The 17,685-nt window shown below is 40.6% G+C and overlaps 1 protein-coding gene across 3 annotated transcripts in view; it reads left to right on the top strand.

Annotated features, from left to right (window-relative positions):
* The window catches only part of DCAF5 (DDB1 and CUL4 associated factor 5), a 103,701-nt gene that overhangs the window by 30,697 nt on the left and 55,319 nt on the right, over window positions 1-17,685 (top strand). For all 3 annotated transcript variants that reach the window (XM_027066023.2, XM_027066021.2, XM_053224615.1), the window contains exons 3-5: window positions 1,497-1,533; window positions 2,602-2,741; window positions 4,514-4,643. In XM_027066023.2, coding sequence (XP_026921824.1) covers window positions 1,497-1,533; window positions 2,602-2,741; window positions 4,514-4,643 — 307 coding nt within the window. The remainder of the gene's footprint in view (window positions 1-1,496; window positions 1,534-2,601; window positions 2,742-4,513; window positions 4,644-17,685) is intronic.

Here is a 17,685-nt window from a genome sequence, read left to right as displayed (position 1 = left end):
ATGTCTCCTTCCCTATAAAAACATTGACGTCTTCTGCCATGTACTGTCAACCTGCTCCTGAAGGAAATAATTGCTCCTTTGTCTGTGTCCCCATTGTAGAGCATATCACTACAACAAGATAACCCATTTTGTCACTGTTTGTGTAGCTGGACTGGGAGTTCCTCAAGGGTCAGGCAGAATCTGCTCTTCCCGTATCCCTATCCCCTCAGCTATTCCTATTACCTAAAAAAAGGCATTAGTATGGTTTTGATTTACTCGGTATGCACCCACAACAGAGTTTGTAGCCAGGGCTTTAAGATGACCTGGGCCACACCTCTACCTCTACTTTTACTTTCTGTTTAAGTGCCTGTTGGCTGTGCTTTCAGTGTGGAGTGGGAATTTTTTTACTTTTGTCTTTTCATAAGGTTTTTATGTTTGGTTATATAAACTACAGGACTACACATAATTGTGAATGTAGTATTTTTAGATTCCTTGATGGAATAAAAAAAAAATGCAAGAGAAAAAAGTTGTGGATAAAAACTTTCCTATCATTTATAACCCTACAGTCATCACATTTTAATGGCTATAAAAATGATAAGGATATGAATAGTAGCAAACATTTATTGGGGGCTTACTAAGTGCTCAGCCCTAATCTGAGTGGTTTTACAAATCTCTTTTCATTGCATGAACCCTATGAAGTATGTACAATTATCATCCCTATCTTATAGGTAAAAACTGAGGCATAGAATATCTGTATTCCACGTCTCACGGTTGAGTGTTTTGCTTAATTAAAAAAAAAAAAAAAAAAAACTAGATTGGATGAATGAATTAATTTACCCATGATCATTTATTCATTTTCTTAATGGCCACAGTTTTGTTGTTGTTGTGATGGCTGTTTTATATATATATATATAAAATATATAAAAATATATTTTTTCAATTGAATAATTCATTTTGGAAACTCATTATGTTACACCTAGTTGCTACAGGCTTTCAAAAATTCTTTATAAGAATATCCTAGCCATGGGGCACCTGGGTGGCTCAGTTGGTTAAGCGTCTGACTCTTGATTTTGGCTCAGGTCATGATTTCTTGGTCATGAGATTGAGCCCTGTGTCCAGCGTGGAGTCTACTTAAGATTCTCTCTCTCTCTCTCTCTCTCTCTCTCTCTCTCCCTCCCTCCCCTCCCTCTCCCTCTCCCTCTCTCCCCCCCTCTCCCCCCTCCCTCCCCCCTCTCTCCCTCTCTCCCCCCACCCACCCCTCTCTCTCCCTCTCTCCCCCCACCCACCCCTCTTGCTTGCATGCATGCTCTCTCTCTTCTCTCTCTCAAAGAAAAAAAAAGAATATCCTGTCCTTCTGAAATTAGTCTTATAAAGCTTTTTTTCATAATTAATATTCCTGCTTTGTATTAACATTGACTTTGTTCATATGTTTTCTGAAAACTTTAAAATTTTATGTTGTAATATGGACAGGGAGCACTTTGCAGGAATTTTCAAATGTCTGCTTTTCTCCCTTACAGGAAATGATGAGCAAGTTATCCTCCATGATGTTGAAAGGTAAATAGATTGTTGGTATGTGAAGGTGACTGGCTCTGTTTCTCATATGAAGAGAGGCAAATTCTCTTTACACCAATGTTGTTTTTTGAAAAACAATTTGGATTTTAAAAAAAGAAAAGGGTTTATAAATTTGGAATGAACTTACACTTTTTAGGTGAAAATTTAAAGGGAGAGATTGGAAGAGAAGGAAACAACAACATAATAATAACTAATCTTTATGTGCTAGGTACTATTCTAGGTGCTTTGTATGTATTAATCAGTTTAACCCTCAAAATAATTTTATGAAGCAATACTATTATGGTCTCATTGCAGATGAGGAAACTGAGGTGTAGGGATGTTAGATAACATAAGGTCAGATGGTGGTGCTAGGATCTGAACTTAGACAGCTTGGCCCCAGAGCCATGCTCATGCTTACCATACCAGACTGCCACATCAACCCTCTTCTACCCCTGCTGACATCAGACCTGGCTGCTTTAAAGTTTTCCCTTGTTTTTGGAAATCAACCACCACCTCCAAATCTGTACAGAAGCAGATGCATTCTGCAGTAAGTGAAAACACTCAACTCATCTCTTGAGTTACCTTCAGATATGCGTATTTAGTGCAAAAAGCAAACTTACCATGAAATCTATAAAAAGTTTTTCTAATAGAACTTTTATTTAAAAAAAATTTTTTTGGTGTTCATTTATTTTTGAGAGAGAGACAGAGCATGAGTGGGGGAGGGAGTCAGAGAGAGAGGGAGACACAGAATCTGAAGCAGGCTCTAGGCTCTGAGCTGTCAGCACATAGCCCGACGCGGGGCTCGAACTCACGAACTGTGAGATCATGACTTGAGTTGAAGTTGGACTCTTAACCGACTGAGCCATCCAGGGGCCCCAGAAGAGTTTTTGTTTTTTACCTGAAATTCAGTACCTACTTTCTAAGGAAATACAATCTCCTTTGGGTTTCACTAGATTGACTTTCTACTGGAAATGAGAGAGAACCCTACCTGAGGAACTCTGGGGCTGGGACTCTGCACTCTGCGTGTGCATGTGTGTGCCTGTGTGCCTCTCTCTGCTCTCTGTCTCTCAGCAGCGAGACCTTGGATGTGTTTGCTCACGAAGATGCGGTATATGGCTTGTCGGTGAGCCCCGTGAATGACAACATTTTTGCCAGCTCCTCAGATGATGGCCGGGTTCTTATCTGGGACATCCGGGAGTCCCCCCATGGAGGTAGGGTCAAAGGGCTGTTGGACTGTGTTGAAGAATTTGATATCGAGTTCATTCAGATCCAGTTGACGACCTGAGTAACCTGAGTGGGAGAGATGGGAAGGGAGAGGAAACTCTTGGGCTGGGGCATAGATGTGTGTCTCTGGAGGTCCCATCCTACCCCTTAGCAGTCAGAAATGAGGCACCTTTGTCAGTCCTCCTTGAGCCACTTGTGAGTCTCCACAAACCCTTGGACAGTAAGCACCACAGCACCTTGGTACTTAATGGCCCCAAGGGATGGAGATGCAATTCTTCATTGTAGAGAGTAGCTACCAAAGGCCAGCTCTGTGTGTGGTGCTGACATGCACAGAGTCTTGGTTATTTACAGAGAACAGGTGTGTTATACACTTGCATCCTAATTTCAGATGTGTGTATAGAAACTGAAAGTGATGGCAAATACTCTCTGTGTAAGGGGGATTGTCCAGGTGAGCTCCTCCTCCAAATGTGCTCTTTGAGCTTCTGAAGTATAAGAATGAAGAATTGTTTTGTTGAATTTCTCTGATGTTTTTCAGGAAATGCATCATTTCCGCTCATTTCCTGAATAGAAAGTTCACTCTGTAACTCTGCCTGTCTTCAAAGACTCTTTCCTCCAGCTGTACCTCAGTGTCACCCCTGTGCCCACATTTAGTGCAGTTTTGTCAAGATCATAACCTGTGTACACAGAATTGCTTTCCTGCCTGTCTTGTCTGACAGGATCTGGATCTTTTTCTTATTCTATATTCAGAGCATTTTAACATGCTGGGCTGTGCCCCATTATTGAGATTCAGGCTATAAGAGAAGCTTGTTCTTAGGGTCAGGAAGATAAGGTAGCTCCAAGGAGCAACTGTGGCTGGGTCCCCATGTCCTAGGTAGGTGAAATTCTCCTTTCTCTGCACTGCCCGCTGGCTAAGATGACTGAGCGCCCCAGTCCAGAGGCTTGTGCAGTGTCCCATGTGATATCCGACCCTGCGGAGTGCGGTCTGTTGCTTCTAAACAACTTCCACAGGAATATATCCTTCTGAGTAGCAGGGCGATTCATTCCTTCCTCACCTGGAGCCAGCTAGTCTATGCAGAGGGCTGCAGGGTTTCTAAGTGAAGTTGATGAGAAGCTGGCTGGACGCAAGAGTTCAAGTATTAGGTGCTTTTTAAAAATATTACAAGACTGGGAATGAAATCATAAAATTCTAGACTGAGGCTATTTTCCTCTCAATTTAGAGAGCAATTTAGAGAGAAGGGAAGACTGCTATTATGTTTCATCATCTTCATTTTTCTCATTGTTTTGCTTTGTCTTCATTAAATTTTTGCGTAGTTTAAAACTTTTAATTTCTAAAACTAATAAATTTGGATTAAGGTACAATAATCCTACCAGTAATTGGTTGTAAATTTTTTCAGCTCGTGGAATTCAATTTTACTTACTGTTAAATAGCTTACCTTCCCAGTTCCTGTAACCATTTCTGTTTTGTCACAGGATCTGAAGAGGTACAGTGCTCAGTGTTTCTGAGTATTATAGCTTTAAGTTTGTTTGTATGTGCTAGAGTTGCTGTTTTCAGACTTTGCATGCAGAAAGTATGTGCTAGTCCTTGTTGGAGCCTTGTGACTAGGGGTGACTGCTGGGGTGATCGACTACTTTGGGGCTCTGGCTACTAGGACAGTTACTATAGGGTGTGATTCTCCTCAATCACATTCCTGCTTTGCCTGCCTCTGGCCCAGAGGTGCTGAATGAGCTATGGGGCTGATTGTCATTTCTCTATTCACAGAGCCCTTCTGCCTGGCAAACTATCCATCAGCCTTTCACAGTGTCATGTTTAACCCTGTGGAGCCCAGGTTATTGGCCACAGCCAATTCAAAGGAAGGAGTGGGACTCTGGGATATTCGAAAACCTCAGAGGTGAGCCCCATTTATTCATATGGTGTTAAAACTTCCCCCACCTCAGCTCTCAGGTAATGTGATCAACCAGCAAGGGTTGTGAGAACCTGTTTGGCTGTGATCTCAATTGGACATCTCTTAACATATACTGGTGCCTGTGAAGCCAGGGGAGCCCTGTCCCCAAGAGACAGGCAGTGTGAGAAATCCACACTCCTTGCTGAGGGAGTCATAAATTGTAATTTACTCTAGACAAGTCAGTTAAAGGCAAATAGATGAACTAGTGAGAACCTCCCTTCAGTACTGCCTTATATCTTTAGGCCCAGTGTCCCCCAGATGCCTGGGAGCTCTTGTGGGGGCGGGGGGGGGGGAACGGAGGAGATGGAGGGGAAGAATGTGTCAAACTCATGGCCACCGAACCATGGACTCTTAATTCCAGACTGCAGGGTTTTCCAAATGAGCTTCAGGAGAACAGTGAATCCCCCAAATTGTGTGGAAATTGTATTATGTACCCATCTAAGTGCATTGTTCTGTGACGGGAGTTTGCTTTTTTTCAGTTTCTCAACCGGACTAGTGGTTAAAACAATAAAGGTTAAGAGCTGCTGTAGTGTTAGGGACCTAATGTGTTTCCCCTTCTGTTTGCTTTATTAAAAGAGTACACTTAGGACGATCTTCAACTGATGGTACAAATCATTAATAGAAGCATTTCAGGCATCATTAAGGGAAATGTGTGGATGGGTTCAAATAGGAGGCTCTTTAATGTTCTTTAAATCCCATGGGTGAGGGACAACCTTTTATGGCACCTATACTTAAAGCTAGCCTTGTTCCTCTGGATATTGTGCATGGAGGTAACTTCCTACTTTGTAAAGCAATATTGCACAAGAATATCATGGAAAGTAAGAGAGGTTATGATTTATTTCATACGCCTAAAATGAAAGGAGCAATTAAGTACAGAGGATTATCTCCCTTGGTGATTTTTAGTTCTAGCTCATTCTCTCCATGGGGCAGTCAGAGGGAGCTAGAACTATTGCAGCAGATCCATATAGCTCAGAGGGGTGCTCCTGGTGTGGAGCAGGGCTCTCTGAGTTTCCTTAGAGTAGCAGACATTTCTCCTGCCCTCTCTGATGCATACACACCCAGCCCTTGCTTTCTCACCCTACTGAAATGCATATAGTGGCAGGACCCCTAGTGTGCCTTTGCACTGTGTGCGCTGTGTGCTCTCTGCCTGTGTTTCCCTGTGTTCAGCTGTAACAATCTCTGCTACTTAAGACTCTTTAGAATAATTGTTCTGGGGAAAAAAAGAATAATTATTCTGCCTTAACCATATTAATAAGGGGCAGAATTTGGGCTAACTGTGTCAGCCTTCTCCCAACCTACTACCCTCCATACTTACCATTGTAATGAATAGCTAGTAACTGGAATGAGGCCCTGAGCTGTTCATCCCCAGTGGAAAGCTTGAATAGTGCATGCTGTCCTGCCGTGTCTCAAAAGAAGAGGAAGGGTTAAGTGTTTTAATCCTCCTCCTGATTTTCTCCCAGCAGTTTCCTACTGTGCGTTGTAGTTGGGTTCTCTTCCCCTTTCTACTTGTCTTCTCACTAAACATGGCTTCTTTAAAAAAAAAAAACAAAAAACAAATGTCTGGGGCACCTGGGTGGCTCAGTTGGTTAAGTGACCAACTCTCGATTTTGGCTCAAGTCACGGTCTTATAGTTCATAAGTTTGAGCACTGCATTGGGCTCCACACTGACAGCGCGAGCCTGCTTGGGATTCTCTCTCTCCTCCTCCCCCCACCCCCAAATTAATAAACTTTAAAATAGATAAAATCTAAGTGAAATTATTGTTTTATTTTAAAGTAACACTTATTAGATTTAAGGTTTATATCAAGAGAAGTGTAATGAAACAAAAAAAGAAAAAAAATCCTATCTCCAGATTATCTCTGTTACTTATAATTTCTACATGTTTGTACATCAGTACAGTTCTCCTTGGTCTCTAGTCCTCTCCAGAGGTAACTGTAGCAGTTTCCTATATCTTTCTAGAACATAATTTCTTTTTTAAGTGTATTTATTTAGAGAGAAAGTGAGAGTGTGTGTGCACGTGCATGCTTGAGTGGGGGAGGGGCAAAGAGAGTGAGAGAGACAATCCCAAACAGGCTCTGAGCTGTCAGGGCAGAGCCCAATGCCGGGCTTGATCCCACGAACTGTGAGATCATGACCTGAGCCTAAACCACGAATTGGACACTAAACCAACTGAGCCACCCAGGCACCCCTGTTTTTATAATTTTAATAAAAATTGTTACATTGTCCTGCCAGCACCAAAGGCTGCACTGATTTACAAACCTACCAACTATGCATGCGACTACACATTTGTCCAGACCCTTACCAACACTTACACTGTCTTATGAGGGGAAAGATTATCTTCTTGTTTTGATTACTTCTTTAATTATGAATTAGGTTATATGGTTTCTTGGGGAACCTGTAGTTTTCAAAGCCCATATGGGAGAAAAGTCATCTAATAAGGCTAATTGGTGATCTTGACTGATTCCTTTCTTGGAATAAAAAGAGGAGCATAGTGGACTAGGATGTTTTTATTTGTTATTTTTCTATACTTCTAAGATTCTGTGTGGTTCTATGGGTGTGAGGTAGACAAAGGACATGAAATAATCTTGGGTTCCTGTTCTTCATCCGCTGGTGTTTTGGGATTGAATTACAGATCTTTTCTGTTTGAATTCTCTTAGTACGAATTGGTGTGGGAGAGGAAGAGAAGGGCCTTTGTCTTTTCCATGCAGGATTAGTTATGCTGAGTTGCAATACATGATTTGTCTCCTCAACACAGCTGCCTAGAAACCCCAACCTAGATCCTGGGGCAAATCTGAATCCCTGGGAGGACAACCCTAGAACTAAGTAGATCTATTCCAAGGGATACTTAAAGTCTACAGAGAGATTTTAGGGAATTTGAAACTCTCAAAATTGCAGTTAAAGTTGTGTGTGCTTGTGTATCTGACTGAGCACATATGGCAATTTTTCGAGGGGTTGGAAGAGAGCTTTTACTAGGTTCTCATAGAGACATTTGACCCCCAAGAGGATAAAAGTTGCTCAGTGTTCTAACGATTCTAGATTTAGAACCTACTGTGGTTCCTTACTTAGCATGCTTGTAAGTAATTTTCAGCCTATTAAAGCTTGGGCTTGTGAGTGAATTCTGGGCCTCCTAGAAACAAATATAATCTTCATAGCTCAATAAGGGGGCCTCACACTGAACACTTTTTTCTTCCTGGCTTAACCTATGGATTATTCCGTGCTGGAGTGGTTTCTCAGACCTACCCCAAGCCTAAGCTGTACCTCTTTACTTTAGTCTGTAGGCATGTGAGTGGGATCACATGTGTCCTGCTTCTGCCCTGAAATAAGTTGATCAAAGGGCTGGCTGGTCGAATAAAATGTTAGCTTTAGAGGGGACTTCAGTTATCATCGGATCTGACTTCTTCACATACATTGCAGCAAGGTAAGGCGAGGCAGAAGCTCTTTTGATGGTTTAGAGTGTACAATCTGAAGCCATCGTACCGGTTACACATCCAGGCAGTATACCTTAGTAGCTATGTATTCTTGAAAGTTACTTCACCTCTCAGTGCCTCATAATAATAAATAATAGCTAACATTTATTAAGCATTTCTTACAAGGGATAATGACAGACATATGAATAGTTCTTTGTTTAGTCCTTATGACAGCCCTATGAGGTAGGTTCTATTCCTGTTTTAATGATAAGAAAATCAAGGCACAGAGTTGAAGTAGCCTGTGCGTGTATATTGGTGTATCATGTCCACCCCCTCCCTTTTGAAGCAAATAAGGTCCTTGTATATTCTTTCATCTATGCCCCCTTGCGATAGACCTTTGTCAGGATTCCTCTCCCGATTTTTCCAGTACAGACATGTCTAACTCTAAAGTCTGAGTCTTTTAGATGTTCTGCCTCTAAAAGTTAAATCCTTTTTCACTGTCTCCTGGCCTAGCCTCTGTCTACATGCTAGCTTTCTAAGTTTCTTGTTATTTCTAATCCTGGAGACCTGTGCACGTTATTTATTTTGCTGCAGAGCTTGTCCATAGGTCAAATTCAACCCAGAGAGATATTTTGTTTGGCCTACATCATTAATAGTGTTTGGGAAATTACACCGAAAAATCATAATTTCTAACACCTCTTGAAAAAGTCAGAAGATTTGGTATCATTGGATCTTTATTCTCATATGGCAATAGTCAGCCAAAGCTGCAGTGAGTTCTTCAGACCTTCCAGATGTGTTCCACCACTCCTATATGTCTCAATCCAGGGATGCTCCCCTCATTTACATTACTTGCCTGGCCCTATAGACATGGGAGTTTGAAAGGTCTGCTTTAGGGATAATAGTGGTAATGAGTGGGCCATCCGGTAGACTGGGTGAGGGAGAAAACATCACACGCACACATATACATTGCACATTAGGACCAGGCTTCATTCCTTTCATGTGGATTAGTTCTGCCGATGTCCTTTTACAGCCATCCTCTTTCGTCACTGCCAACATCCCAGTTATTTCTTGCTTGGACTGGTGTAGTGGCCTCTGAATAGGTTTCGGATCTGTGAGCTTCTAAATTTGAGAGAGTTCAGGAAAAGTGACGATTCCCTTCCTGTTACTCTGCTTGTTTCACTCTTTTAATTCCCTCTTTCAGCTGACTGCTCACTTACCACCTCTCTCCCTTCTCATATCTTTAATTTCTGTCACTTTCTGAAAGAAACTGTTAGTTCTGTGACAGGTAATCGTATCTTGCTTTGACAAGGATAATAAAGAGAGTGATTCTTTCCCACTCAATGATAAAACTAGGGCAAGCCAGGAATTCCTGGTAAAGACTTACCTTGTAAGGTAGTGCTTTCACGTGGTGTGTAAATGACACATCTGAAAATGGGCAATGAGTGCAAATTCCTACCATCAAAAAAATTTCTCATAGGACCTCAGCTGGCTTTGGGAGCCTCTAGGTTAAATGTCTGTTTTGTGGGGCCTGTGTCAGTCCTGCTTCTGGAGAGACCAAATTAAGTGTAACTCCTTGCCCTCTGAACAAACCAGACAGTCTCTGCCACGTTGCATTTTGAGGGTTGCTTGTACTATTATGGGAAAATAGAGCTCAGGGAACAACTTCAAAAGCTGGAAAAGGCGCTCATGGTCTGCTCTTTGTTGAAACTTTAAAGAACAAGGCTATCCAGACCAGAGTGCAAGGCCATTAGGGTAGACAAAGATTTCTTAAACACGACCCACAAAGTGCTATACATGAAAGAAAAAAAAAAAATGGATAAATTGGATTTCATTCAAATTAAAAACTTTTGTTCATCAAAGACAGTGTTAAGTGAAAAGATGAGCCAAGGAAAGACAAGCCATGATCTAGGAAAAAATTATTCATAATACATGTATTGAACAAGAATTCCTATCTAGAATATAATAGAACTAAAAATCAGTAAATAAAAGAAAACTCAGTTTTTAAAATGAGCAGAAATGTTGAATAGGTGCTTCACAAAAGAAGATACCAAAAAGCCAATAAGCATTTGAAAGGTATTCAACTTCATTACTCCTGAGGGCAGTGCAAATTAAAACCACAGTAAGGTATCACTATATATCCTGAATGGTTAAAATTAAAGAGACTAATAAATAGTACCAGGTGTTGACAAGGGCATGGAGCAACTGAAACTCTCAGAGATTTTAGGTGAGGGTAACTTGGTACAACCACCTGGGAAAACTCTTTGTCAATGTCTACTAAACTAAACATGTGACTCCATGACCTAGCAACCTCACTCTTAGGTATAGCCTAAGAGAAATGAGTATGAACTTCCACCAAAGACATGTACAAGAATATTCACAGGTGCTTTATTCATAAGAGCCAAAAGCTGGAAACAACCCAAATGTCCATGGAAGAAGAATGGGTAAGGAAACTGCAGAATAGCCATGCGATAGAGTATCACACAGATATGAAAAGAGTGAATTATAGACACACACATTGACGTGGATGACTCAAACAGCCATAATATTGAATGAGAGAAGCCAGATAGATAGAAAAGAGTGTATGGTGTTCAAGAATAAGCAGGTTATAGAAGTCAGAATAGTGGTTACTATGGGGTGTTATGAGGAAAGCTTCTAGGATTTTATATCTGGAGGTAGTTTCACAGGTATATACTTTAGTAAAAAAAAAAATTTTGAGCTATATAATTAGTGCTCTTTACTGTACAATTTAAAGTATGTTTAGGGGCACCTGGGTGGCTCAGTCAGTTAAGTGTCCGACTCTTGATTCGGCTCGGGTCATGATCTCGTAGTTCATGAGACTGAGCCCCATGTTGGACTCTGCACTCACAGCAGCACAGAGCCTGCTGGGGATTCTCTCTCTGTCTCTCTGCCCCTCCCTCATGTGTTCGCTTGCTCTCTCTCTCAAAATAAATAAATAAACTTTTTTTAAAAAAACGTATTTAAGGTGTTTAAAGTACATTTTATTTTATTACTTTTCAAAATTCAGTCTTTTTCTTTTTTTAATGTTTATTCATTTATTTTGAGAGAGAGAGAGAGAGAGAGAGCGCGCACCAGCAGGGGAAGGGACAGAGAGAAGGAGAGAGAGAAATAAGCAGACTCCACACCATCAATGCAGAGCCCGATGCGGGGCTCAATCTCGTGAGACACCCAGATGCCCCTAAAGTACATTTTTAAAAATCCAAGATCACTGTTGTCTCCCTGTAGGTATTTGCTTTCCCTGTGATTCCAGTGGTTGTAGCAATATCACCAGATCTCAGGGAATGGCTTGAAGGGACAGAAGAGGGAGGGAGGAGAGTCAGGAGGACCTAGCAGTTTGGATTATGTAGAGAATCACCAGAGAAGAGCTAGGGATTGTTGGAGTTTAATTGTCAGAATGATTAGGTTTAATCGGGGGACATGCTTTCAGGTTAGCCACTCCTTTCTTCCCCACTCTCCCATCTTTCTGTATGTACCTATGCAATACTCAGGCAAGTGGTCCATCCACCAAGACCTACACTGAAAGCTTGTTTTCTCCCTAGAACTGATTCCTTTCTTGTTTGTTTTTATCCTTGTCACCATTACTCCCACAGTCATCCCAGCTGAAACCCCAGAGTCCCATTTTCCTCTTCTGTCTCTCTCACCCTCTGCCATAACTAGCTTTGTTCTGCATTAGTGCCTGGCCACTGTTTTCAGTTCTGAAAGCCCCAGCTCCATCTCAAGCCCATAGCACTATTTCTGGAAGGGTCCAGCTGCCCTGCCTTCTTAACTTGCCTCCTGCTTCTGCCATATAGCACACATCCTTCAATATCACTCTTGCCATTCCCCTACCCAGGAGCTTTAGTGAGTTCTTGTTATCTTTGTTCATGGGCACATCCTCAGAACCTATATGTGGGATGCTCTAAGAAAATGTCTTTTGGAATGAATGTATGACCTACTTTACTGGCTAAAACAACTCCTTCAGCAAGCAATCTGCTCCTTCTCTGGTGCCAGTGTCCCTCCTCTCTCCCCTTGTACTCTCTTCCACATACAAACACAAATGGAGGAGATAGTTTTTTCTTGTTTCTTTGGATCTTTTCAAGTTTTAGTACTTTTCAGGTCCACAGTAAGTTAGTGCCCCTCAGGAAAAGCATCCTTGCTCCCTGTTACATACTCAAAGCTTCCTTTTACTCATTGTGTCCCCAGCACCTGGCAGAGTTTTGGCACAGACTGTGTGCCGCATGAATGAAGCTTTGTCTTCTACGGGAAGAGATCTCTTTATTCAGAGTCTCTGTAAAGTACTTACGGTTTGTGGCATGCATGTTGCTTGGCTTGGTTGCTGCTTTCGCCATCATTAGTTTTCTTTTAATATGAGTGTTTATCTCCAGCTAGACCATTACTATATTTTTTATTTCCTTCCCAGTGTCCAGGAATTGCTTCTCAACAAAAAAGAAGTGCTTATCCTGATCTGTACTATCACCTCTCATGTTTTCCTATAGATTTTCTTTTTTGAGAGAGAAAGAGAGCGAACAGTGGAGAGGGGCACAGGGAGAGAAAGAATGAATCAGTCCCAAGCAAGCTAGCTCCACACTCAGCATGGAGACTGATACGGGGCTCAATCCCAAGACTCTGGGATCATGACCTGAGCTGAAATTAAGAATTGGACATTCGGGGCGCCTGGGTGGCTCAGTCGGTTAAGCAGCCGACTTCGGCTCAGGTCATGATCTCGCAGTCCGTGAGTTCGAGCCCCGCGTCGGGCTCCGTGCTGACAGCTCAGAGCCTGGAGCCTGCTTCAGATTCTGTGTCTCCCTCTCTCTGACCCTCCCCTGTTCATGTTCTGTCTTTCCCTGTCTCAAAATAAAAAAATAAACGTTAAAAAAAAAAAATTAAAAAAAAAAAAAAAAAAAAGAATTGGACATTCAACCAACTGAACTACCCAGGTGCCCCTCCTGTGGAGTTTTAAGGAAAGGGCCATGTTTTATTTATCTCTAGAGCCTAACACATCACTTAGAATATTGGTACCTTCAGTAAATATTGAATGAGTGCATAGTTTTATACTCATCCCCAAATAGTCTGTATTTTCAAAGCAGGGTTTTTGTAATGTTTTCTGGACCTATTAATTCCTTGAGTGTAATGGATCAAAATGTTGTCTCTAAGGAATAAATCCTTAAAGGAGGTTGTAAGGGTTCTTGCTGGGTTTTGACCATCTGTCAGAGTTATGTTGGGGAGTCAGATTCTGGTGAAGTTGCTGTCTGGTTTTTAGGCCACAAGGTGGAGCTCTAGAATCAGCTTTGTCCAATGGAAGACACCAGGCCCCTGGTATCCTAACCCAGTGGTTCTCAAACTTTAGAGGGCATTAGAATTACCAGGGGATCTTGTTGAAGTACAGCTTCCTGGAGCTCAGATCCAGAGATTGAATTGTGAGACCTGAGGCAGCACCTGTGAATCTGCCATTTTAAACAGATATCCCAGGTGATTTAGTAACTTGGTTTATCCTATAAGATGGAAGTTGTGGTTATTCAGACGTCCACGTTGAATTTGTTTCTGTGTTCATTCTAACCCAGCGTCTTTGGGCTTTAGGCCAGAGCTTCCCCGTGTCCATACCAAGCACAAATGTGCCTTTTATAACAAGAGACTTAACTTCAGACCCAAACATCTAGGGAATACCCTTCCTTTAATATTCCTCAAGTATTGTTTATTCAGAAGGAGGTGATATTAAATCCCTAAACCAAGGGGACTTTATTATTATAAAATCAAATCTTGACTTTTTGCTTTTTAAAAATATTTTTATGTTAAAACAATTTTAGGGGCACCTGGGTGGCTCAGTCATTTAAACATCTGACTCTTGATTTCGGCTCAGGCCTCATGATCCCATGAGGGTCTTGGGATCGAGCCCTGCATCAGGTTCTGCGTTGAGCATGGAACCTGCTTGGGATTGATTCTCTCTCTCCCTTTCTCTCCCTTTGCTCTTCTCCCCCTCTCACATGTTCTCTGTCTCTGTCTCTCTCTCTCTCTGGCTCTCAAATAAAACACACACACACCCAAAAACAAACAAAAAAACAATTTTAGATATATATAAAAGTAGAATAGTAAAATGAATTCCAATATAACTATCACCCAGCTTCAGTATTTAATCCATGAACAATCTTTCATTTATTCCTCATCTGTGACCTCCCTTCCCAATTATTTTGAATCAGTTTCCACATAACATTATATCATTTCTCTGTAAATGCTTTAATATGTATCTCTGAAAGATTATTTTTCAGTTGAGGTAAAATTCACATAACATACAATTAACCATTTTAAAGTGAAAAATTCATAGCATGTAGTACACTCACAGTGTTTTACAACCACCACCTCTATCTAGTTCCAAAATATTTCCATCATCCTAAAATAAAACTCCTACCCTTTACACGGTGACTTTCTAGGATATTTTTCTCTCGCTCCTAGCTACCATCGATCTACTTTCTGTCTCGATGGATTTACCTGTTCCAGATGTTTCATCATCATGTGACCTTTGATCTGGCTTCTTTTGCTTATCATCCTGTTTTTTGAGGTTCATCCACATTGTAGCATGTATCAGTACTTCATTCCTTTTTTTGACAGGATAATATTCTGTTGTATGGATGCGCCACGTTTTCTCTGTTCACCCATTGATGTACATTTGAATTGTTTCCACTTTTTGGTATGATGAATAGTACTACTATTAACATTTATACATAAGTAAATTTGAGTACCTGTTTTCAGTTCTTTCGCATATACACCTAGGAGTGGAATTGCTGGGTCTTAGGGTAAATCCTGTGTTAAACTTTTTGAGGAACTGCCAAAATTTTTCCATAAAAAGATAATTCTTTTTAAAAATATAACCACAATATTGTCACACCTAAATACAATAACAATAACTCCTTAATATCACTGCATATATTTAATTAGTGTTTAAATTTCCTTAATTGTCTCATGAATGCTACAATTGTTTGTTTTTTGTTTTTTTTGAATCAGGATTAAAATAAGGTTTATACATAAAAATTAGTTAATATGGCTTCTGAGTCTCTTAATCTATAGGTATTCCTGCCTCTCACTTTTCCCCCTTGCAATCTATTTGTTAAAGACACTGGATTATTTGTCATATGGAATTTCTCACATTTTAGATTATGCTGATTGCATTTTTATACTGTCATTTAGCATGTTCCTTCTTACCCCAGTTTTTTCTATAAATTGGTTTTAGATCTTGGGGCTTAAATGTATTCAGGGTTTTGTGGGTGGTTTTGTTTTTTGTTTCCTGGGCTTTTTTTGGGTTACAGAGATATTTCATAGATGGTGTTAGGTATGTCCATAGAAAGCTAAGAATGTCTAGTTTTGTCTCTCCCTTTGTTTTAAAATACATTGACCGACTTCTTAGTTTAGCTTTTTAAAATATAAGTAATGTGGGGCGCCTGGGTGACTCAGTCGGTTAAGCATCCAATTCTTGATTTTGGCTCAGGTCATGATCTCATGGTTGGTAAGATCAAGCCCTGTGTCAGGCTCTGTGCTGACAGTGTGGAGCCTGCTTGGGGTTCTGTCTCTCTCTGTCCCTCTCTTACTTGCGTTGGCTCTCTCTCAAAATAAGTAAATACATTAAAAAAAAAAAAATACACCAGTAAAGCTGGTGAAGATGTGGAGAAACTGGATCACTCCTAAGTTGCTGGTGGGAATGTATAATAGTACAGCTACTCTGAAATATAGTTTTGTAGTTCCTTTATAAATTAAAAACGAACCATATGCTATTGTGAAAAAGTCAGTCCCTAAGGACACATACTGCATGATTCCATGTATGTAACATACATGAACTAATATATGTGAAAAATGGAGAACAGTGTTTGCCAGGTGTTAGCAATAGGGATAGAGAGGGTGAACGTGGCTATAAACGGGTAGCAGTAAGGTGATGATGGTACACATTAAGTATCTTAATTGTGGTGGTTACACGGAGCTGTACGTGTGGTACAATTGCGTAGAGCTACAAATACACACACACACACACACACACACACACAAACACACACACACACACACAAATGAGTGCCTATATAACTGACACAATCTGAATAAGCTCTGTAGATTGTACCAATGTAAATTTCCTGGTTTAGATATTATACTATAGTGAGGCAAGATGGTAACATTGGGGGAGGCTAGACAAAGGGTACAAAGGGCTTTCTTGTATGTTTCTTTGCAATTTCCTCTGATTCTATAATTACTTCCAAATTAAAAGTTAAAAAATACAAATACTAGGGTGACTGAGTGGCTTAGTGGGTCAGTGTCAGCTCTTGATTTTGGCTCACTCAGGTCATGATCTCATGGTTCGTGAATTTGAGTCCTGTGTTGGGCTCCACACTGACAGTGCAGAACCTGCGTGGGATTCTCTTGTCTCTCCCTCTCTTTCTGCCCCTCCCCCCGCTCACACACACATTCTCTCTCTCTCTCTCTCAAAATAAATAAACACTTTAAAAAAAATATGAATACTTGTTAATAGCATTCTCCTTTTAAAACTTTCAGTGAAGCTGAAGTCCCTTCTGACTATCTGGTCCCCTGCCCCCTCCCCTGGATAATGAGTGTTAGGAGTTTGTAGTATATGCTTTTGTCTCTATATGCATGTGTGTTTTTACTGCTATACAATTATTCTACAACTTGACTTTTTCACTCATCAGTATGTGTTGGGAATTTACCCATATATTAGCATATCCAGATTTCTCTCATTTCTTTTTCCAGTTAAGAATTTGAGTCAACTCTGTGACTCTTTCTGTTGAGTCAGCTTGGGTTTTTCTTCTAAGAAACCTTTTGTGACCACACTCATTCTTGTCTCCTCAGTGGAGGGTAGGTTCGTCCTGTGTCTCACAGCACATGTTCTCCTTTGTATAACACTATTCATGTTATAAAAGGAAACTGTTGGTTTTCTTGTCCCTCATGAGTTTTTGAGGGTCCCCCCTTTATCTTCATCTTTGAATCCATGGGCCTAGCACAATACCTAAAATAGTTAGCAGGTATTCAATAAATGTTTATTTAGTAAATGCATGCATGAATAGATGAGTGTGATGTGAAAGGAAAGAGTGTGAAGTGAATGACTTAGATGAATCCTTCTGGCCCTGATGCTGATACTGTTCACTTTGCTGGGTAGAATAATCCATCTCTACCATGTATTCTGTGAAATCTTGGTGAGCCAAGAAGCAGAAAAAAACTTCTGGCCTACATCTGCTGCTTACCTATTGTGTACTCAGAACCAAATCATCTCGCTGCTCAGGACCTTAGTTTCCTCCAGTGTGAAATGAGAATAACGTTATCCCCACTGTAAAGATTAGATGATACAGTGTGTACATAAACATTTTGTAAATTAAATGAACTAGTTGCTTTTTTAAGGGTATCTATTGTGGTATATAATTCCATCAGTGAATTCTTTGTAGCTTGAACTTTTTATTTTGTAGTAACAGGTTTGACCACTTATATTTTATTTGTGGCAAGTCACATATTTTAGATAGGGACTTCTTGGTACACTCTCAATCATTTTGGCTTTATTTATTCATGAATTTACCCACGTATAGAAGACTTTCCAAGAACAATG

The sequence above is a fragment of the Acinonyx jubatus genome, chromosome B3 (genome assembly GCF_027475565.1).
Source record: "Acinonyx jubatus isolate Ajub_Pintada_27869175 chromosome B3, VMU_Ajub_asm_v1.0, whole genome shotgun sequence".
Taxonomy (NCBI): Eukaryota; Metazoa; Chordata; class Mammalia; order Carnivora; family Felidae; genus Acinonyx; species Acinonyx jubatus.
The sequence above is the reverse complement of the archived record's forward strand: the minus strand, read 5'-3'. Positions and strand labels throughout refer to the sequence as shown.